A 22,540-nucleotide genomic window follows, 5' to 3' on the forward strand; every position below is an offset into this window, starting at 1 on the left:
AGGACATACAGAGCTTGCTGATTATAGAAGCTTCTATTACCTTTTGAAACTATTTGTGTGTATATTTTTACCTGCTTTAACCTTGTAAAATAACTCTGGTCTCTTTTTCCTATTTAATAAATCTTCATATAGTTTATTATAGGATTGGCTACAAGTGTTGTCTTTGGTGTGAGATCTAAAGTGCAACTGACCTGAGGTAAGTGAGTGGTCCTTTGGGACTAGGAGTAACCTGAATATTGAAGTGATTCTTGGTGTAAGGGACCATCTATCACAAAGGTACATTCACCTGGATGATAAGATAGGTTGTAGTACTGAAGGAGACTAGATATGACTCCACATTAAAGCTGTTTTAGTGCCTGAAGAGTTCACACTTGATAATTGGTTGGTGAAATTTCTATATAGAATTCTCAACTAATTTGGGGTTTGTGCCATGCTTCCTAGCAGTCTGCCCTGAGATTGGTACTCTCACTCTCGAGTCACTGTAGGCAGCGTTACACATAATGATGCAGAATTCAGGAGACAAGCTTGAATAGTCTGTAGGAAGGGGCTTTTGGAACAGATGAGTAAAGAGATGTAGGCAGAAGTGGATTAGTTAGTGCTTTGCAGAGATGCTTCGACTTAAATGTGGAATGGGGATGTCTGTTCAGAGATCTGGGGTTGGAGAGAGATGGTAAGATCAGAAAGAAACAAAACAATCTTCCCATTTGAATATACAGAGACAGGGAAAGAGCAGAGTATAGGAAGGTGAAGGCTAGAGGAGAAGATCACAATAGTCAACAAGGAAAGTTACCAGAGCATGGACAAGTATCTTAATACTGACAAAGGGACAAATTTTGGAAATGGTGGTCTGAAAAGCGGAGCGTGTGAAAGGGAAGGGAAGAAGAATTGAAGAGGTCACCAAGATTGAACCTGGGTGATTGAAAGAGTGGTGTTATTTTAACTGGGTTTTTATCTGTCACCACTGTTACACAGAATTCAACTGTTATCTAGTCCCTATGAATGGTCTCAGTTTAGAAAGACAAGAAAGAAAAAACACTTACGAAAAATGAAAAAATGCTCATTAATACTATTAGAATCTAAAGAACCCTCTGACACATCTGTAGCGAACGATGTTTACACTCAGTTTCACAAAAAAGTAGTGTACTTCTAACGTTGAGAGGTAAGAATAATTAAAATGTATTCTGAAAGTTTTGGAAGTATATTAGAACCTTCAATGAATGCCAGTATAGCCAAAGGTTAAGTACAAGACCTTGCTTGTCATTGCTGTAAAAGACAGACAATATATACACATAACTGATAAGCTCTCTTTAGTTAGAAGCTTCTGATGACATTGGCAAACAAAAAACTGCTTGAATAGCTTTGAGCTAATGATATAGGAATATATTATTATAATGTACATTTGTTATGTAGGTGGAGAAGTCCGAGGAAAGGGATTGCTCCTTAACACTGCCTGCTTCTGATCTCCTGATGAAGCTGCACAAAGCAGACTATCACCTGTTCATAATTAACGGTAACTGGAAATTGAGTGAAATTTAAGTACAATGTAAAAGTGTCATTGCATCACAAGTGCCATTACCAATCAAAGCTATAAAATTAAGATTCTGCCATTTATGAAAACATGTACAGATCTCAAAATTAGACTTTCATAAGTGATCCATTCCCTGTCTCCCAATCCCAGTTTCTGGCAAATGGAGGCTAGGGACACCATCCCTGCTCATCCTGGCTAATAGCCATGGATGGACCAATCCTCCATGAATTTATCTAGTTTTTTGAACCCTGTTATAGTCTTGGCCATCACAACATCCTTTGGCAAAGTTCCACAGGTTGACTGTGTTGTATGAAGATATATTTCTGTTTTAAACCTGCCGCCTAATAATTTCATTTGGAAATTCATTTAATCAATTTCCCTAGTTTGTGTGTTATGAGGAGTAAATAACACTTCCTTATTTACTTTCTCCACACCCAGTCATGATTTTACAGATCTCTATCATACTCCACCCCTTAGTCATCTCCTTTTCAATTAAAGCCAGATTCCAGTAAGACTTTTATTGTTCACTTCTGTTAACCCCAGAACAGCTAGCAAGTAGATCTGAAAAGTTCATCTCGATCCTTAAAATATTCTAAAAATCATAAAAGGTACATTGCATAAAAACCACCCTCATTCTTCAAAGTAAAATAGACTCCCAAGTGGTCAATTTACCCCTCCTCTGAAAGAATGTTCAGATGACCGCAACCAGACATATGTAGTAGAAGTGAGGTATACTTAAAGTTTAGTATGGTTACTCTCCACACCCTAAGATTTAGCTCACTTTCCTATATGATAGTATTAACACTCAGCAACGTCTCTTCATAATAGGGAGTAGTTGCATAAGCAGCTCTAGTAACAAATTATTGTGAGGTGAAAGAGTACTGTTTTTCCTAAAGGCAGTAATGCACCACCACACTGAAAGGAGGTCACCAGGTGCATTGTATTAAGCATCCACAGAGGTTTAACTTTTTAAAAACTAGATTTTAAAAGGAAAAACTTAAAGCAGCTCTTCATCAGCTATGTATTGCACGTGTACATTGCAGAAAAGTTAGGTGAAAAGCCAATACATTTTCTCTAAATGGCAAAACAGTTTTGGATGCTTTATAATGAAGTAAATAGAACAGTATATATGCCATTTTTTCCAAAAGCGTACTTCAAGATTTGTTTTGCTCCCTTGCTCTCTATATATTGCAAGTCTGTTGCATATGTTCTCTATTGCCTCAAGCTTTTAAAATAAGCTTTTCTCCTTTAGAAGTCAGGCCTTCACTTCCTTTTCTTGTTGCAAGGCTTTTGGAGGGCTGGATAGATCATGAGAAACTGTAAGAGCAAGCATTTTTTGTTCCCCATTTCCTTCATTCAACAGGAGAACACCTAGCCCAATTTGAACTTCTTGTATGCCCTATTCTGATTGAGGCAGACAGTGGAGAACCAGGGAAAGGGGTTGGTTAGAAATCATCCTAAAAATCAGGACAGCATTCTTCCTCCTTACAACTACAATTTTTAGGCTAACTCAAGCATTTCTTGACATACTAGCCCATAATCAGCAAAAACGGTCAGTGTCTAATACGGATATAGTTTTCTAAATAATATGGTTCAGCAGTCCAATGAATGAACCCAGTTTTGGACACAAACATCAGTGTTAAATCTCTAAAGCCCCTCAGTAGTTCAGATATCAGAAACAAATCTCACAAGTCTTGAGCAGGAAAGATGTATCTTTCCTAACACCCGCATCATTACCCCACCACAAGCAGTAGCGCTATAGCCAGCATGGCTTGATGTGCATTGATACAGTCCGTCAGCGTGCTGGAGCGTCTTTATGGTGGAAACATATCAGAGGTCTGCAAAGTGGGCAGGCTGTTGGTCAAGTCAAAAAGAGCTGCAGAGGGCCATATGCTCTTTTGCTTTCTCACAAACCTGGTCTGTAACTTTAAGGGATTCAGGATCAATTGTAGCAAAGTATAAACTTTACTTCAGTTACTATGACTCATGGCTATACAAAAAGGTCAACGACAGAATACACTGGAAATCTACCGCAAGGAACAAGCTTCAGAGAATGAGCTTTTTTGAACTTCACCTCTTCACTCCCCTTCGGAATTCAAAGAGTTTCTGTCCCTCTGGAATGGAAAATACTCGGATCACTGTCCCCTATGAAGAAAAAAACCAAGCCTCATTCCTCAATTTAAATACCCGCTTTGTGGTTCTCACTCTAGTCAGTGTGCACAAAGATCAGAGTACCATCACAACCAGTTCATACTGTGCAATTCTTGTCACAATTGCTGCACACCAGATAAGAGTCACCCAACATAAGCCAGTTACATTTAGCCTTTGGGTTTATTTTTAGAGGGTGGGAAAAGCAGAAAGAGGATGGGCTTAATAGCTGACCTACGAAGTTAAAGAGAAGGAGTTCTGTGTCAAGGAGAAGCCTTTTCCCTTTCTAAGTATACTTAGAACAGTATTTCTTTTCCTTGTGGAAAGGAAATGCAATTAGCACTACCTCTTAGGCATGGTACCATGTGATAAAAGTAAAGGCAATGGTATGCACTTCAGTTCAGTTCTGAGAGAGAGTGTAATATTCCAATCTAATACAGAATGAGACAAGCCTGTGCTGATTTGTGTAATTCAGACAGAAGTGGTCAGTCTGTGCCAGATACAGGCTATCATTTCACTCTATTCCACTTTGACTTTTACTGTCTTGTTTCTGTTTTATGATTCTACCTTCCTAATAATATGCAAGATCGCTAACTTCCAATAAATATACTTTATCACTGATGTCCTAATTACATTACATCTGATTGTCTGTAGTCATTTAAAAGCCTTGTTACCACTAATACCAGTAGCTCCTAATTCAGAGAGTTTTAATTATACCAGCCAACCTCTTTTAGTACTTGTGAAACATTTAGGATACTTGGAAACACTACAAAGTAAGCTTCACTCTGATCCATATAGTCACAACCAAATCAAAACCTACCTTTTCTGATGCCGTGGCAAGTTTAGTGCCATTTGCATCAAAGGCCAATGCAGCCAAGGGACTATCATGAGCTGGGATCATGTTAGCAGCTCTCTGCAAGAATAAGCCAATAAAATATAGAACTTAGTATCGTGCAGATAAAAAAAGTAAAATCAAAACAAAAAATGCAAGGCTGGATTTTTAAGAGAACCCAAACAGATGTACATTATCTGTTTTAAACCTGGTAATGTACTAGAATGTACAGCTTCACGAAAACATCACCACCATTCATAGAAACGACTGACAGCACAAAAGATCATGAGGAAAAAACTGTCATATTAAAAATGTCAATCATGAGATTAATAAAATAGTCATGATGAATCCGTTTTAAATCGCACTGTTAAAGTGTACAGTGCTCACTTTATATTTTGATTACAAATATTTGCATTGTAAAAGAAAGAAATAGCATTTTTCAATTTACCTCATACAAGTACTGTTGTGCAATCTGTATGGTGAAAGTGCAACTTACAAATGCAGGGTTTTTTTTTAAACCTAACTGTACTTAAAAACAAAACAGTGTAAAACTTTAGAGCCTACAAATTGAAGCAGGAAGAGGCATATGAATAATTAGCACATCTGGCATGTAATACCTTGCAATGCCAGCTACAACAATGCCATTTAAACACCTGTTCTCACTTTCAGATGAGATTATAAAGTAAGAAGTAGGCAGCATTATTTCCCATAAATGAAAAACTTGTTTGTCTTAGCGACTGGCTGAACAAAAGTAGGACTGAGTGGACTTTTAGGAGGTGAATAGAAAAAAATACTCTTGCTTTTTTTACAGTGCAAATATTTAATAAAAATAACATAAAATGAGCACTGCACACTTGATATTGTGTGTTGTAATTGAAGTCAATATATTTGAAAATGTAGAAAAACATCCAAAAACATTTATAAATAAATTTAAATTGGTATTCTATTTTTGCTTAACAGTGTGATTAATCGTGACTACCTAGTTAATTTGTTTTGTGTTAATCACATGCATTAACTGAGTTTTTCCTAGGGCTTTCAATCTATAATGCTCAACCCTAACCACTAATCCAGAGGTGGGCAAACTTTTTGGCCCGAGGGCCACATCTGGGTGGGGAAATTGCTTGCAGGGCCATGAATGTAGGGCTCAGGCAAGGGGTTGGGGTGCAGGAGGGAGTGGGGAAGGGAGTGCAGTGTGCAGGAAGGGGCTCAGGGTGCAGGAGGGGATGCACAGGAGGGATGCAGAGTGCGGGAGGGGACTCAGGGCAGGGGAGGTGCGGCAGCGGGCTGGGGTGCAAGCAGGGAGTTGGGGTGCAGGAGGTACAAGGGGGCTCAGAGCAGGGGGTTGGGGTGCAGGGTGTAGAAGGGGTTCAGCATCCAGCCCGGCGCTGCTTACCTGAAGTGGCTCCGGGGTGGCAGCGGTGTGCACTGGGGCCAGGGCAGGCTCCCTGCCTGCCCTGGCCCCCGCGTAGCTCTAGGAAGCGGCCAGCACTGCATCCCTGCAGCCCCGGGGTGGGGGCACTAAGGGAGGGAGGCAGCAGTGCAGAGAGCTCCACATGCTGCTATCACCTGTGGATACCTCCCCTGAAGCTCCCATTGGCCATGGTTCCCTGTTCCCGGCCTATGGGAGCTGCGGGGGGTGGAGGCGGGGGCAGTGCACGGAGCTCTGTCCCTGTCCCCTGGGGCCGCAGGGACATGGTGCTGGGCGCTTCCCAGAGCGGCGCAGGGCCTGCGGCGCCACGGGGGTGGCAATCCCAAGGGCTGGATCCAAAGCCCTGAGGTACCAGATCCAGCCCGCAGGCCGAAGTTTGCCCACCCCTGCACTAATCAAATGTAGTATTACCCCTTTACCGTGTTCCGCTTTCTTATGCCCAGCTTCAGTAACAGACAAACTACAGTAGAGACCTCGTTCCACAATAATGATCTCAAGTAATTTGAGTTTCCGTTAACTCCTCTTTGAGCCTATTAAGCTAAGTCTCAAAAAAGCACATCTTTAACGGTGCCAGCAGCACTGACAAGGACTCTTACCAGATTGATGGTGTCAAAGACTTGCACCTCTCCGATGGTCGCACTTCCTGGATAGGCCAGATAGCAGTTATCATTGTTTATTGACAAGGCGCACAAGCCTATGAAGGATGAGCAAAAAAGGATTAAAGAGGCAAAGGCCAAAACTTACCCATCAGAGATTTAGTTCTATATTCAGATCAAGCTACAAAATATCAGAACTTAACTCAAAGCCAGTGTCCTCAGAAGGGTCTTAAATGGGATGGGGGCTGGACAATCTTAAGGCCAACAGCCACCAGTTTAAAAAAAGTGATCATTTTAAGACAGAAATAGTCATATGGAAGGTATAGAAACTGTGATAAAGAGTCAAGAATTTCCTGGGTTCACAGTTCGTGATACCTAAAATATTATCCCTACAGATGCATTTTGCAGTGTTGCCATGCGAATTCTGGTGACATCTTGCTCATTATGGTTTCTTCAGTGTTCAATTATGATCAAATCTGAATATCATCCCTATGAAATTTTTCACCTGACTGGGAAAATAAGGTACTAAAAAAAAAATAAGTAGTTTCACATAGGATGGCAGAGATTATTTTATTTGTGATGGTATGAATGCAAAGAAATTCTCAAAATATCCACTTAGTGTCACAGGGCAATTTCAGCACCCTTTGAATCTGAATATACTTCAGGGTCTAGCAGCTAACTCCCACTGTCAAGTGGGAATAAAGATTTTATTAATGAGCGCTCTACACAATTTCCTATAAGAAACAGTCGCACACAATGAAAGACTATACATTTCATGTGTTTCTTAAATTAAATGAGCCCCAGATATTCACCAGCAGGGTTGGGGGGCGTCTCCCTGATTGTATGCAGCACCTTCATGTCTCGTATGTTATGTATGTATAGAGACTCTTCTAGGCATACTATCAGCCTCTAGAGAAAGGGGACAGGAAAATAAAGACAAAATTAAATATATTAAAAGGAATTTGTACAATTTCTTACAGATTACCACAACCTGTGTCCAACACATATTAGGCAATTTTCAAACACAAAGGCAGAAAGTCCTTGCCCAGTGCAATGCTAGTCATTTCTGAGTTGATGGGAAGTAGTAACATTAAGCTAAAGAGGGTGTAGATTGTTTCAGAAGACTGCTCTATACTGAACATTTATAGGGGCATAGCTACATCAACCAGTGGTGTAAGAACTCCACACCCCTAACTGACTTAACTATAGAAACATAACCCCTAGCACAGATGCAGCTATGTTGACAGAAGATGGCTTCCTTCTGACACATCTAACTCAGTTTGAGGAGTTGGTTGTTTCTACACAGACATAAAAACCCCTTCTGCTGGTGTAGTATGCATCTACACCATGAGCTGTCAGTAGAGTCTCTGTAGTGTAGATATACACTCATGCTCAGCAATACCCAACAACTGGGTTACTTGCACACCCTGAGATTTAAGGTATATTGTCTAATACAGCCCTCAACCCTACAAAGATGCAACTTCCAAAGTAGTTCCCATATAGAAAGCATTAAGTTTAAGGAACTCTGATGTAGTTCTTTAATCAATTATTGAGAACGATGCCCTGGGGATGTTTCACGACAACATTCATACTCAACAGAATTTCACACAAATTATGATGTTAATTGCCTATACCCTTCCAGGGCTAGAAGCAGGAAAGTTAAAATTAGCAGTTTCCAACTATTTTTTGGCACCAGAGGGAAATAGTACTGGGCAGGGGCCAAATCCCCAGCCTGTCAAGAGACATTTCTACACCCAAACATTATTACTTACCTGTCTATTTAGTTTGACAGCCAGGATTGTATTGGAATAGCTGTAGTTGCAAATCTCTGTCCCCTTCTTAAAGTGGCAAACTTTCAGCTTGCGTGGGGCTTTAAGGCTAACTATGGCCACCAAGCTACTGGAGAACAGCCTCTCCACGATGCACACATCTTCTGTGTCGGCTAAGGAGTTACAAAAGGGAAAGGGAAGTAAGAAATTCCATATTAGAGGAAAAAGTACCCTACAGACCACAAAAAGACTGAAGTCAATCCACAAGAAGTGAGAAGAGAATGTAAACTTAATGTGCGAACAGAACCAGATACACTGAATTCTGATTTACAAAGCCCCTTCTTCACATGCCATAATATTTTACATGTTTGTAAAATGAGGGTATTTTAAAAATACGTTTACTTGTTGTGTGTAAATATTATTAACAGGATACTGAATGGCTGCATCAAAATCTCATAAAAGGGAAGGATCATACATTGTGTAACGTATAGTGAAATGAAAAGGTGACTGCCTAGATAAATGCAGTACCCCTGTGTGTGTGAAAAGCTTTATGATGCCAAGTAACCTGGAATTTATGCAGACAGAAAAATTACTGTACTCAAGGTAGTTGGTAAATTGGTTGTTCTGAAACTGTAAGGGCCACCGGCTCTAGCTCAGTGGTTTGAACACTGGCCTGCTAAACCCAGGGTTGTGAGTTCAATCCTTGAGGGGGCCATTTAGGGATCTGAGGCAAAAATTGGGGATTGGTCCTGCTTTGAGCAGGGGGTTGGACTAGATGACCTCCTGAGGTCCCTTCCAACCCTGATATTCTATGATTCTTCCCATGGCACTTTCATTTTTCTGAGGTCTCACATCTGAAAACTGACCAGGCATGATCTCAAATAGCTGTAAAAACTGACATGGGGACTGAGCATCTGGATAATTCACTGAGCCAGAAAGCAGCGACTCTTTCTCCCTGCTGGATCAATAGTGGCATTTTCTAGGACAGCTGGCTGTATATATGTATTTAATATTAAAGTGGAAAGAAGAAATGAATCTGTTAAGTATCTGAACAGGAGAGTGCTTATCAGATGCCTACAGCTGTTCTAGAGCTGTAAATAAATATCTACTAAAAGCCTGATGTTCCATTATAGACTCAGTCAAGACAAGTTCCTTGAGCCTTCCTGCCTTGATCCATTACTGTAAATCTACCATTTCAAAATCAATATTTGGATTAGTGCAATGCTGATGCTTGCCAAACAGGAAAACTGCCTGAAAGAACTATTTCTGAGGGCTTCAGAGGCATCTCTTGGTACAGTCAAGCAATTGATACTCTTCTCACCAGCCAAGCCAGAAGTTGCCTGAAAGACTATATTTATCTGTCCAATCTGTCTAGCATATGAACACATCCAATACCCTACACACTTGTTCAGTATGAGTGAGTTTTTAGCTAATTCATTTTGCAAATATATTTCAGTTTTTACCTGAAATATTTAAAGAGGTCCCTGAGTAAGATGTGCATGCACTCCCTACTACAAGAAGAAAAGAAAAGAAAAGGAGTACTTGTGGCACCTTAGAGACTAACCAATTTATTTGAGCATAAGCTTTCGTGAGCTACAGCTCACTTCATCGGATGCATACTGTGGAAAGCGTAGAAGATCTTTTTATACACACAAAGCAAACAAGAGGCTGTTCGGCAGCTCTCCGACACCACTTTCTACAAGCCATTACCCTCTGATCCCACTGAGAGTTACCAAAAGAAACTACAGCATTTGCTCAAGAAACTCCCTGAAAAAAGCACAAGATCAAATCTGCACAGACACACCCCTGGAACCCTGACCTGGGATATTCTACTACCCAAGATCCATAAACCTGGAAATCCTGGGTGCCCCATCATCTCAGGCATTGGCACCCTGACAGCAGGATTGTCTGGCTATGTAGACTCCCTCCTCAGGCCCTACACTACCAGCATTCCCAGCTACCTTCGAGACACCACTAACTTCCTGAGGAAACTACAATCCATCGGTGATCTTCCTGATAACACCATCCTGGCCACTATGGATGTAGAAGCCCTCTACACCAACATTCCACACAAAGATGGACTACAAGCTGTCAAGAACACTATCCCCGATAATGTCACGGCTAACCTGGTGGCTGAACTTTGTGACTGTCCTTACCCATAACTATTTTACATTTGGGGTCAATGTATACCTTCAGATCAGCGGCACTGCTATGGGTACCTGCATGGTCCCACAGTATGCCAACATTTTTATGGCTGACTTAGAACAACACTTCCTTAGCTCTCGTCCCCTAATGCCCCTACTCTACTTGTGCTATATTGATGACATCATCATCTGGACCCATGGAAAAGAAGCCCTTGAGGAATTCCACCATGATTTCAACAATTTCCATCCCACCATCAACCTCAGCCTGGTCCAGTCCACACAAGAGATCCACTTCCTGGACACTACAGTGCCAATAAACGATGGTCACATAACCACCACCCTATACCGGAAACCTACTGACCGCTATTCCTACCTACATGCCTCCAGCTTTCACCCTGACCACACCACACGATCCATCGTCTACAGCCAAGCTCTGCGATACAACCGCATTTGCTCCAACCCCTCAGACAGAGACAAACACCTACAAGATCTCTATCAAGCATTCTTACAACTACAATATCCACCTGCGGAAATGAAGAAAACGATTGATAGAGCCAGAAGAGTTCCCAGAAGTCACCTACTACAGGACAGGCCTAACAAAGAAAATAACAGAACACCACTAGCCGTCACCTTCAGCCCCCAACTAAAACCCCTCCAATGCATTATTAAGGACCTACAACCTATCCTGAAGGATGATCCAACACTCTCACAAACCTTGGGAGACAGGCCAGTCCTTGCCTACAGACAGCCCCCCAACCTGAAGCAAATACTCACCAGCAACCACATACCACACAACAGAACCACTAACCCAGGAACCTATCCTTGCAACAAAGCCCGTTGCCAACTGTGCCCACATATCTATTCAGGGGACACCATCACAGGGCCTAATAACATCAGCCACACTATTACTCTGAAACCTACTACAAGAAACAGTCTCAATACCAAAGTTGCTGTAGGAAGAGTTTATACCGAGTTCTTTTCATTATTAAATGAAACCTTAATAGATGAAGGATCCTTCAGTTTCAATCAAAATTTCAGATTAACTAGTGCATCAGGAGTGGTATTCAACTTGTTAATTGCCTTGTAATGGTTCAGACATGTTTACACAGAAACAAGCTTGCATCCAAAGTATGAGAGAAACATCAAAATAGTTTAAAGAAGCCTTGCAAAATTCTATTCACCCTCTTTTCCAAGCCAAGTAGTGGTGTATGGGTTTTTTTTGTTTTTCTGTTTTTTTTAAAAAACAGAGGGGAACGAGTGATTACTTTTTCAACATGGGAAGAATGAGCACTTAGTTTTTGTGCCTGGGCTAGTAAGTTTTCACAATCATGGTTCAAAGCAGTGGATCTCAACCTGCTTGATGCCATGGGCAACTTTTGAAAAGAAAAAAGTCAGACCAATCATTTATTTTTAATATGTCAATTTATCACAATTCCAAAAATGATTAAATCTAGAGAGGTAATGATGCATCTTGAATTTAAAATACATTAAAATGCTTAATGTGATCAGTTTGGTGCAAGTAGTAACTGACAGTACAAGTTACACTCTTCAGATGTACTGCCATGTTGTTCCAGAGTGCTTCATAGCAAATATACCATTTTTACAAAAGGGAAGAGAGGAGGAACAAAGAACCTAGCTGCTCAGGGTGACTGTTCCCTCCTCCCCTCTCATGAAAAATGAATCAGCTCCTCCTTCCTGCCACCCTCCCCTGGCAACCCAAGACCTGGAACGAGGGGGTCTGAGAGGTTCCCACTGGACCTGCCACTCCCCCAGGCCTGGGACTGGGGTTGAAGAACTTCTAGAACACCAGCAGAAGTGTTGTCAGGGGCTAGGGTACATGTGGAAGTGGCATTCTGCAGAACTGATGTGGGGCTCAATGGAAAGAGTGTAAGTGATCGTGGTCAAGAAGGAAATTACTGGAACTTTGACAGACAGCAGATGCAACCACCATTAAGGGGACCAGTTCACACATTACCCCACTCTGTGTGCTCTCAAACTGTCAAAAATACGTTAAGAGCTAGGAAAAATTCCCAGTTCCCCTCCTCTAACCACACCTCTTGAGTAGTGTACTTCATTTAGGCTATGTTTACAATATCTCTTTTGTTGGTCAGGAGTGTGGGAAAAAACAAAAACCACACCCCCGACTGTCACAAATTATACCAACAGAAGCACTGGTGTGGGCAGCGCTATGTTGGCAGGAGATGATCTCCCGCCAACATAGCTACCGCTGCTCATTGGGGGTGGTTTAATTATGCCGATGGGAGAGCTCTCTCCAGTCAGCACAGAGTGGCTACTCGGGAGACAGCACAGCTATGCTACTGAAAGGTCTCTAGTGTAGAAATAGCCTTAGTGATCTACTTAAGAATTTGCAGAGTTTAATTCTACAGTAGAAAAATACAAGAGGTACCAATAGAGGATATGAATAGCACAGCATGTACACAACCATTTAGGACCAAAGTCAACACCAACTCTGCCCAACTTCTACACCAGAGAAACCCCAAAATGCATTTCTGCAGGGTTAAGCTACCTTGTGCATAGGGTGTCACTATGTAGAAGTAAAATTAACATTTTGTTAAATCTGTTGCCAAGTCATTAACTATTTTCCCTCCAGTTATTTAGCAAGTAATTATACATACACAATGGAAATATCTTGATTTATTCTTTACTTCTCTATTGCAGGAACTGCATGCTCCATGGGTGGAGGTCAAGTCAGGCTAGCTCAACAGCTCACCAAGCGATCACTTTCTTTTAAAAAAGCTGCTAAAGCATGAAGTGCAAGGTAGGTCTTTATACTCATAAAGAAAGCTTTCAAAATGTGAACAGAGCATCAACTAATGTAGATGGTCTAAAACAATCCCAAAATGTGCTGGGAAGCACTGTGGTCCACGGGATAGGGCACTGTGCTAGGAGTCAGGAGATTTGGTTGCACTGGTGCCAACTGTAATTTCCCCAGGGGTGCTGGACCCGCGCTGCACCCCAGGCCCTGCACTCACTCCACCCCGCCACTTTCTGCCCACACTCCACCTCTCCCCGCCCCCCGCACACCACTGAACAGCTGATCGTGGCAGGTGAACAGCAGATGAGCTGATTGGGGCCCATCAGTAGGCAGGAGGGCTGGGAAGGAGCTGATCCAGGGGGCTACCAGTGAGTGCTGAGCACCCACTTTTCCCCCCCACAAAGGGTGCTCCAGTCCTGGAACCTATGGATCTTGGTTCTGTGGGAGTTCTGCCAGGGATCTGCTGTCTGACCTGAGGTGTATCTCTGTGCCTTGGTTTCCTGCATCCTTGGTCTCTCTTGTGTATTCAGATTGTGAGCTTTTTGGGAAAGTGACTATCTTATTATGTATTTGTACAGAGCCTACCACAGTGGGGAACCCATCTCCACTGATGTCTCTAGGTAGAACATGAATAAAAATGAATAAATATCAACTTTTTGTTTTAATGGTATGTTAACATCTAAATTAGCAATAGAGTTCAGAGTTAACAGCTGACGTCACTGTCTACAGAGCAAGAATTTTCATATTATGAAAATATGTCTGTAGTCTAGCATGAGTGGCACCTCAAATGGGTCAAGCTTAGAAATGTACCCTTTTTTAAAGTATTCAATTCAGCTTCAGTCAGTTGGAATAGGATGGGGGTGAAGAGAAGGGGACTGGAAGGCTGCAGACATTTCATTGGTTTTGGTGAGGAAAGCAGAAGCTATTGAGCAGCAAGACACTGAGGTATTCTCTTTTTACAACTTGTCCCTGTAACAAAGACACTAGGATGCAAAACAATGCCATAATTAGTTTGTTTTTTTTTAAAATAAATTAGAGTAAAGGCTATGCTAACTGTGGACCCCATGAGATCTTTTCCACATAAGTCACATCACATTATGCAGTAACCAATTATGGTGGCCAGAAAACACCACTTCCTTTGGTGACTTACCAGAGTTCACAGTATGCCGCCTCTCTCTCTCTCTCAATATATATATATATATATATAAAAAATAATGAAAACCTCTTAGTAGTCCAACTGTTTCTTTCATGTATGTTTCACGATAAAATTAAAGCCCCAACCACATGACTTTCAGTCAACCTTTAGAGAAAACAGTGAGACCTGGCTTAGTCTGCCAATCAGTCTAAAAAAGTCCCCCTCCCTACCCTCCCCCCAAAAAAGTTAGAAAAGGACACTTACTACATTCATAGATCTGTTCCAGTTTGTCCACAGAAGAAAGGGAGAAGAATTTGTAACCTGACTTACTGCCAACAGCTAGGGACCTGCAAAGAAACATCAGATTAGTCCATTAGGAACAGAAACTGAATAGACTGTCAGACTATAAGCAGCAAATTTCAAAACTCATTTTGTGATCAGCTCAAAAGGAATGGTAGTTGAGAAGCTTGACAGAAAAATTGACACTGAATACTCAGTTTCTCAACAGAGAGAAAACCAGATGGTTTCAACATTTGTCCCAAATGGGAAATTATGTTTCACATTTTTAACAGGGCACAACACAGCCTAATTTAAGTCTGAAACCTGAAGCAATCACACTAGTGATTTTTTCACCCCATTCTGTACCCGAAACAAAAAGCTTTAATTTAGAGTTAAGGTTGCTTAAGCAATGTAACCCAATGGAAAAATACATAAATTACAACATCACCATTAAAGGTGGGCCGCAATGGATTTTTTTTTTTAAAAATAAAACTTGTGCTCATTTTTTTGCTTCTTGATGCTGTACAAGATTTTTTCCTACAAAGTTTCTGCCAGTTTTCCCACCTGAGAAGTTATGGAATGTCAATTCTGGTTTTGCTAGAGGACTCTTTGGACTTAGAGTTGTTAGCTCTCCTCATTTCAACACGGGTACCATTCTGTATCTTTAAACATTGGGTTTCTTTCTCCAAAATGCTAGCCACTGATGTTAAACAGATGTTAAGAGCAGAACAAAAAGTTTTAAACAATTTAACTTAAGACCTTCCCCCTCCCTCTGCTCAGTTTGCACTCTTAGCTCATAATGCCATTTTGTTAATTTTCCAGAGTCTTCAAGAACAGGACTTGAATTATTAATATAAAGAACCCCCAGCAAAAAAACCTTTAAAAGTTCCTCTTTCATCATAAAACAGCAAAAAACATACATAATTTGTCTCCCTTTTCACATGACTTAATCACCTTTGAAAATAATTTTACATAAATATCCTACCTCCTTTATAGTTCATACAGTTCGTTAACAATGTGAACATGTGGAAATTCAGTATGTACATTCCAGCAACCTGAACTCTGACCCACAAGTCATACAAACTCTTTCAACAGATTTATCGTCAGGGCTTGAAAAAGTCACTCAACTATAAGCCCAAAGACTAAAGCCTATTAGCCAAGGTGAAGAATACCTGTGTCACCATCACTCTAAGCCTGCAGGCCCTTGAAATTTAAATGAACATAGTACACTATAATTGTAAAACATTAACAATTAACTTTCTCATTAATATTATTTTAAACGCAACTTACTCTTGTTATACTTTCCTTTCCTGACTTCAAAAGTGAGCTGTATTTAAGTTACAAGGGTTCCAAAAAAAAGTTAGACACCAGCCCTGAAGTTTCAAAAGGTGACATTTTTAACTCCTCTGAGCTTTCAAACTATTAAACAGATTTACATCCATCTTCCGAGAAATTTAAACCTGTGTGTAAGTGATGTAATTTCAGTTAAGAAAACATGCTTTCCTACTTTAAAGGATTTTAACTCAACAAAAAAACTGCAACAACTATTGCCAAAAAACTGTCACTACCAACACCTTTAACGGTTTTGTATTTAAGATGTCTGGGAGAGGAAGCAGTAGTAAATCTCTCCAGAATCAGTAACATTCTTAAAGGTATTTCATTTAATGCAGGTATGAGGAGGGCGTAAAAAGTTTAATTTCTTTTTGTTGCCATTGTTCTACGAAAACACCTACAACCACACTAAATTTACTTTTGACAACATTGAAAATATATTGGACAAAGAGCAGATTGCATCCGATAAGTTTATGGGATTTCTTTAACCTTTATAAGAATGAGTCCAGTGAATGTTTATCTGGATTCCATGAAAGTATCTAAGATTGTAAATTAGGAATGCAATGAGTTCAATTCCTCAGCTGTGTCAGACACCAAGGATTTCCCTTAAACTAGAGAGACGAGATACAATCATTTGATTTGGAATGGCATTACAAATCTCACTTCATGAAAGCACACAAACATGTAACTGGCTTCAAATAAATCGAGTCACAATGCAGAGTTGATTACTCTATTGCAATACAAGCTACAAGGATCCAGTATGATTCCCTCATGGGCAGTTTGTTGCTTCCTAGTAATAGGTTTACAGAGAAGTATCTCATATTTAGTATGCAATACCTCAGTAACCTTCTGTTTTATATTTATACATCTTAAATGGGCACTATAGCAGATGGCTGTATCACCATTGCATTGACAGGTCCACACACACCAGAAAGGGTCGTTTTACTTTTGTCATCATTTGGATCACCTGTAGTTCCTTCTCCATTAAAAAAGGCTTTAAATGCTACGGAAGCAGGGTGGATAAAAATCAATGGTTTAAAAAAAATAATTAAAAAATCAGATAAAATGCTTTTGCAGGAAAAAAACCTATCTAAAGATAGTTTTAATTAAGATATATTATAGCTCAAAGATATCTCATCATGGAAGAGGGATTATAAATTCTAATTCTATAGTATGAGTCAATATATTCATGTAATGTTTAAGAAAAGTTTTGTAAATAAGTTTCAATAGTTCATGGATTAGGGACCCAATGTTATGAGGTTCCAGGGGCTTTTGTATAGATTTAGGTTAATCTTTCTATCTACCCAATGGGACTCAGAGCTCAGTTTAAAAGATACCAGAGATGCTTAGTTTTGTAGTTCATAGACTGTGGATGTGTCTCCAGAGATAACATGCTTGTTTACAGCAAAAATGTTTTAAAATAAATAATATACAGGTGAGAAATAACAGACCTCAACCCTATTGTCCCTCTGCAAATTTGCGTACACAAAGTCAATCCCTTACCTCTCTCTAAAAGTGCAAAAGTTTCAAAAAGTTCAATGAACAGAAGATTGTTGGGGGTGGAATAGATCTGGACAAGGAGAAGTTGTCTGGAGATAACGTGAGAAGGGAGGGACAGGCAGCAGAAACAAAAGTAAAACTGTTTGAGCAGCATATTCCAGAAGTCTTGAGGTCTCTCTCTCAGTGTATCATGGAATCATAGAATATCAGGGTTGGAAGGGACCTCAGGAGGTCATCTAGTTCAACCCCCTGCTCAAAGCAGGACCAATCTCCAACTAAATCATCCCAGCCAGGGCTTTGTAAAGACTAACCTTGAAAACCTCTAAGGAAGGAGATTCCACCACCTCCCTAGGTAACCCATTCCAGTGCTTCACCACCCTTAGTGAAATAGTGTTTCCTAATATCCAACCTAGACCTCCCCCACTGCAACTTGAGACCATTGCTCCTTGTTCCGTCATCTGCCACCCCTGAGAATAGCCGAGCTCCATCCTCTTTGGAACCCTCCTTGAGGTAGTTGAAGGCTGCTATCAAATCCCGCCTCACTCTTTTCTTCTGCAGACTAAACAATCCCAGTTCCCTCAGCCTCTCCTCATAAGTCATGTGCTCCAGCCCCCTATTCATGTAGCCGTCACTGATTTGAGATCTACCAGACCATTCTCTCACTAGAAGGGAAAACCTATAATGGCAGCAGGCCATAAAAGAGACCCACTTTGGGAATACGAAGCATTCAAGAAATATATGTTTGCGAATGATGTTTTAAAGAAAGTCACACCAGCAAACTGGGGGAAGTCACTTAAGCACTTGGATTCAGAGACTGTTGAAGTGATAATCTCACTTTTAACAGCAGTAGCTTCTTCTGCCGGTGTCGAAAGAATATTTTCTTCTTTTGGACTAATTCATTCCAAATTGAGAAATTGTTTGGGACCTGAAAAAGCAGGAAAGCTTGTTTTTTTTTTTTCCAGATTATGAACAAACAGGAAAATGAAGATGAAGACGACTGAGTTAGCTACAGAAGCCAATATTTTAAGTTTCTCATGTTGACCTGGCTGAAATAGTCAATTTAATTTTTCTTTTTTAAATATTTCATTTAACTATTTTAGTTAAACAATTTTAACAAAAACAAACCTGATTTTAAAAACTTGAATATTTAACTAAATTCAAAAATTCATATGCTTGTTTTGTTAAAATATTATATGTTTGCTGTTGAAGAAAAAAATCCAGAATACATAACATTGTTGTTTTAGTTAAATAAAACAATTTAAATGTCTGTCTGGTGATGTTCCCCTCCTAATGCAGCATGGCAAGAAAATCCTCCAAATATTAATGATTAACTTGTTGAACTGGAGATAGTTCACCTCCCAATGACTTCATAAATATCTGCTTCAATTACCTTTGGTAAATGAAATAACCAAACAATCATTATTTTCTGATATAGCTGTAAAACTAATCTGAAAAGTTTTCAAAATAAATCACTTTAAAAATGTATAATGTGTACTTTTTAAAAATGAAACCTACATCTCTGAGTTGTGAAGAATATGTATTAAGGTTATAACAACCAACAAGAATGCACTTATGTAGAAATCCATGATTAAATGGAGTCTTCCTGACTAGTGATTTAAAATCAAATCCACCCTGTAAAGAAGTAGACAAAAAACCACAATGACCCACCTTCCCAAACTGACACATTTCAGGGACACCACGGTTAAGGGAGCTCAACTGAAATTTGTGGGTAGAGAACATACTGAGTGGTAAAATCATTAGAACAAACAAACAAAAACAAAAAGTCAGAGCCAGAAGAAGGAAACCACAGAGCTGTCCTCCCATCACCAGGTGGGGGCCTGGAGCAGATGACTTATTGTATCTTTCTGGGTCCACAGTTCGCAGGAAAAGTCACCAAGGGCTTGTCTACATGGGAAAGTTTCATGAGTAAGTCTGGTATAACTCCCTTTGTGGATGCTCTGGGTATATCTACACAGCAAAAGACCACTCAAGGCAGTGAGTCTCAGAGCCTAGGTCAACTAACTGAGGCTCAAGCTACAGGGCTAAACACAGTGTAGATATCCGGGCTTGGGTTAGAGACTGAGCTCTAAATCCTGGTAAGGGAAGAAGGATCTCCGAACCTGGTCTCCAGCCTGAGCCTGAACTTCTGCACTGTTGTGGTAAAAGTAAGCCCAATTCAGCTGACCTCAGCTTTGAGACTCGCTGCCACAGGGGGATTTCTGTTTTTTGCAGTGTAGGCATACTCTCTTATTCAGGAATAAGAGTGACTTTCATCTTAGCTTAAACCACTTCCAAAGTGACAAAAACAAGAATAAGGCTCTCTTGTATTGGAATAAGAATGTCTGCATGGGGAATTTCAGTGATATAACTCTACTGGTTTAAATTCACACCCTGCCTCATACTGGTATAAATTCCCCATGTAGACAAGCCCTCAGTCACCAGAAATCACTGTCTAAATGATCCCATCCCACGGTTAAGACTAATCATTTCACCAAGCAAAGAGTAGGATTCCCCCCAGTTCTGAATAAAATAATTTAACTATGCGGAAGGGTATGGGATCAATAATCCATTAAGCTGGTGCTCACATGAGGAGCAGCAGCTGCCAAAAAGAGGCTACAGTACAGCAGAAATTTAGTTTATGGTTTAGGCATTATGTTCCTTTATTATTGCCAATATTCACAAGTTAGTATGAAATTGAGTGGTTTTTTTCCAGGCAGTTATTGATTTTAATACAAGTTAAAATTCTTACACATTATGGTACATGTTATAGGTGTTTTTCATATATCCTAACTTGGTATAAGTGCCTTCCATTAGAATTTCACATATATTCTATTTTTTTAATTTTGCACGTTAATAATTATGTACATACTGTACACTAACTAGTCCACTCCGTAATTTGCACACATACAGCAATTTCTCCTCCCTTCTCAAAGACAATTTTATAGTATTATCAAAGAGTTCATTACTTTTACAAAATGCAGATCATTTACTAGTATACTATGCATGATCATAAAAGATTACAATTACGTTTGTCAAAGGAACAGAGTACATTTTGTGATGCAACATTCTTTCCTTCCTCATTTTCTCATTAATTTCAAGATTGTCATTCACAACAGGTATCTCCATCCTCAGTGATAATTACTTTTAACTATTTCTGGGTGTATATATTTTAAAGGTGATCTGCAAAGGGCTGAGCAATTGACACATGTCCTCTCTTGCTTCTACACTACAAATAAGGAAGGCCTTAAAAAGTTTTCTTTTGGCTCTTTTTATAAATATATGTTCTGTTCCTTGTTTTTTTACATTAGATATTCAGGTCCTGTCTAGCTCAGAAGACATTACCTCAAGGTAAATTTTCCCCAAAAGTCTGACCAGTTGCAGCATAGAAAAGGTTCCAGCAGCCAGGACTATATTTTAATAACTTGTTTAGTTAAAACCGCTTTCCTACTACTACAGCCTCATCTACACTAGTGCCCCAATCAGTTTTAAAACCAGTTTGAATTTCTGGAAGAGAATTCCTTAATATAGACAAGGCTTATGATGAAAGAAGAACTAGAGAAATGACATCCAGAGGTCAAGAAATGAAAGTCTGTCAATTGAGAGATTTTTAGTCACACTGTTTTTAAAAAACAGTTTAGCTTCAGGTTTCAGAGGAACAGCCGTGTTAGTCTGTATTCGCAAAAAGAAAAGGAGTACTTGTGGCACCTTAGAGACTAACCAATTTATTTGAGCATGAGCTTTCGTGAGCTACAGCTCACTTCATCAGATGATGAAGTGAGCTGTAGCTCACGAAAGCTCATGCTCAAATAAATTGGTTAGTCTCTAAGGTGCCACAGTTTAGCTTCAGTGACCAATAGACATTTTACAGAGATATCTGATAAATAGTCAAGTCCATCACCCTTCAATTAAGATAAGAACTTATGATACACAGGCTCCAAGACATTTGATAGATCCTGCAGCAAAACCATAGAAGACCAGAATGTACATTCTTGATATTTGTTGTTGTAAAAAAATCCTTTCAGGCTCTCTTTATGTATCATAAAGCAGCAAAATAAGGGCAAAGTTATCTACATTTGCAGATCACCTTTAATACGCAATGGCAAGTTTGTATACTTAAATGTGTGATTGTAACTGCAATTGATGTTTGCTTAGACAGTGAGTATAAAAGATCAAATACTTTCAGAAAGGCTGGATTTGGGTACAAATCAAATTAGTCACTTCCCTATTGTAATTCCGTACCATTATACTAAGCAGAAGAATGAAGGAAGTTGAGACAGATCAAAAATTGAATTCTGAACACAAATGAGAGGACCAGCTCTTCTAATTAGAATTTCAGACTATCAAGAATACCCCCTTCAATTGCTTACTCTCCCAGGACAGCAGAATCAGGACGTTTTTGACATGTGACTGCCTCTCCTGTCTGCTCCTGAGATACCAATGGGGTCTGAAGAAAATACCTCTACCCCAAAATTTTCCTTCTGGCCTCCAATCCTCTTTGGCTAGAAGGAAAGTTACTATAATGTGTGAGAAAGCTCAAACAGAGGGAAATAGAGGACAAAGAGGTGAATGCACAGTGTTCCCAGCAAGTAGATAGGCAGGAATGCAAGTGTTCTGAAAGCGGAGGAAGGAGATTCCCAACAAAGTATGGAGTAGTAAGTGTATTATATCACAACTTTAGTTTACCTGGAGCATCAGCAAATTGGAGCATGCTGTCATTTCAAAAGTGTAAACTTTTGCTATGAATACAGAAACAAGGGAGGTTGTTAAGGCAAAAAGAGAGCTAACAAGACACCAGGATAGGTTAGATTTATGGGCTGATAATTGGCTCATGTGATTCAGTGTACAGTAATGAGATTAGGGATGAAAAATATTTTTGATGGTGCCTGTCAGTACTACTATAATTAAAGTTATTTCAACATTTTCATTATAAATCCTTGCTCAGGGTTTTATTTCTTACCTGGAAAAAAAAATTCAAACCTAGATAAATGTTGGCATAATTGTCTGTCCAAATGGAGGGATTTATTTTAAAAACAAGAATTATAATTAAGGTCAACCATTCTAGAGAAAAACTT

General features: G+C 39.8%; 1 protein-coding gene and 1 long non-coding RNA gene across 3 annotated transcripts in view; one reads left to right on the top strand and one right to left on the bottom strand.

Annotated features, from left to right (window-relative positions):
- Positions 1-22,540, bottom strand: part of WIPI2 (WD repeat domain, phosphoinositide interacting 2) — a 40,065-nt gene that overhangs the window by 12,598 nt on the left and 4,927 nt on the right. Inside the window, exons 2-7 of one of the 2 annotated variants that reach the window (XM_073361930.2) lie at positions 14,622-14,704; positions 8,306-8,475; positions 7,346-7,442; positions 6,534-6,631; positions 4,497-4,589; positions 3,603-3,673 (exon numbers count right to left, since the gene is read on the bottom strand). In XM_073361930.2, the coding sequence (XP_073218031.1) occupies positions 3,603-3,673; positions 4,497-4,589; positions 6,534-6,631; positions 7,346-7,442; positions 8,306-8,475; positions 14,622-14,704 (612 nt within the window). The remainder of the gene's footprint in view (positions 1-3,602; positions 3,674-4,496; positions 4,590-6,533; positions 6,632-7,345; positions 7,443-8,305; positions 8,476-14,621; positions 14,705-22,540) is intronic. The other variant, XM_073361931.2, reaches the window with a different exon arrangement.
- Positions 1,120-18,681, top strand: LOC140918158 (uncharacterized). Its single transcript, XR_012161095.1, has 3 exons — positions 1,120-1,510; positions 13,126-13,225; positions 18,431-18,681. It is a non-coding gene; the product is annotated as an uncharacterized LOC140918158 (long non-coding RNA).

This window comes from Lepidochelys kempii, chromosome 10, assembly GCF_965140285.1.
Source record: "Lepidochelys kempii isolate rLepKem1 chromosome 10, rLepKem1.hap1, whole genome shotgun sequence".
Classification (NCBI taxonomy): domain Eukaryota; kingdom Metazoa; phylum Chordata; order Testudines; family Cheloniidae; genus Lepidochelys; species Lepidochelys kempii.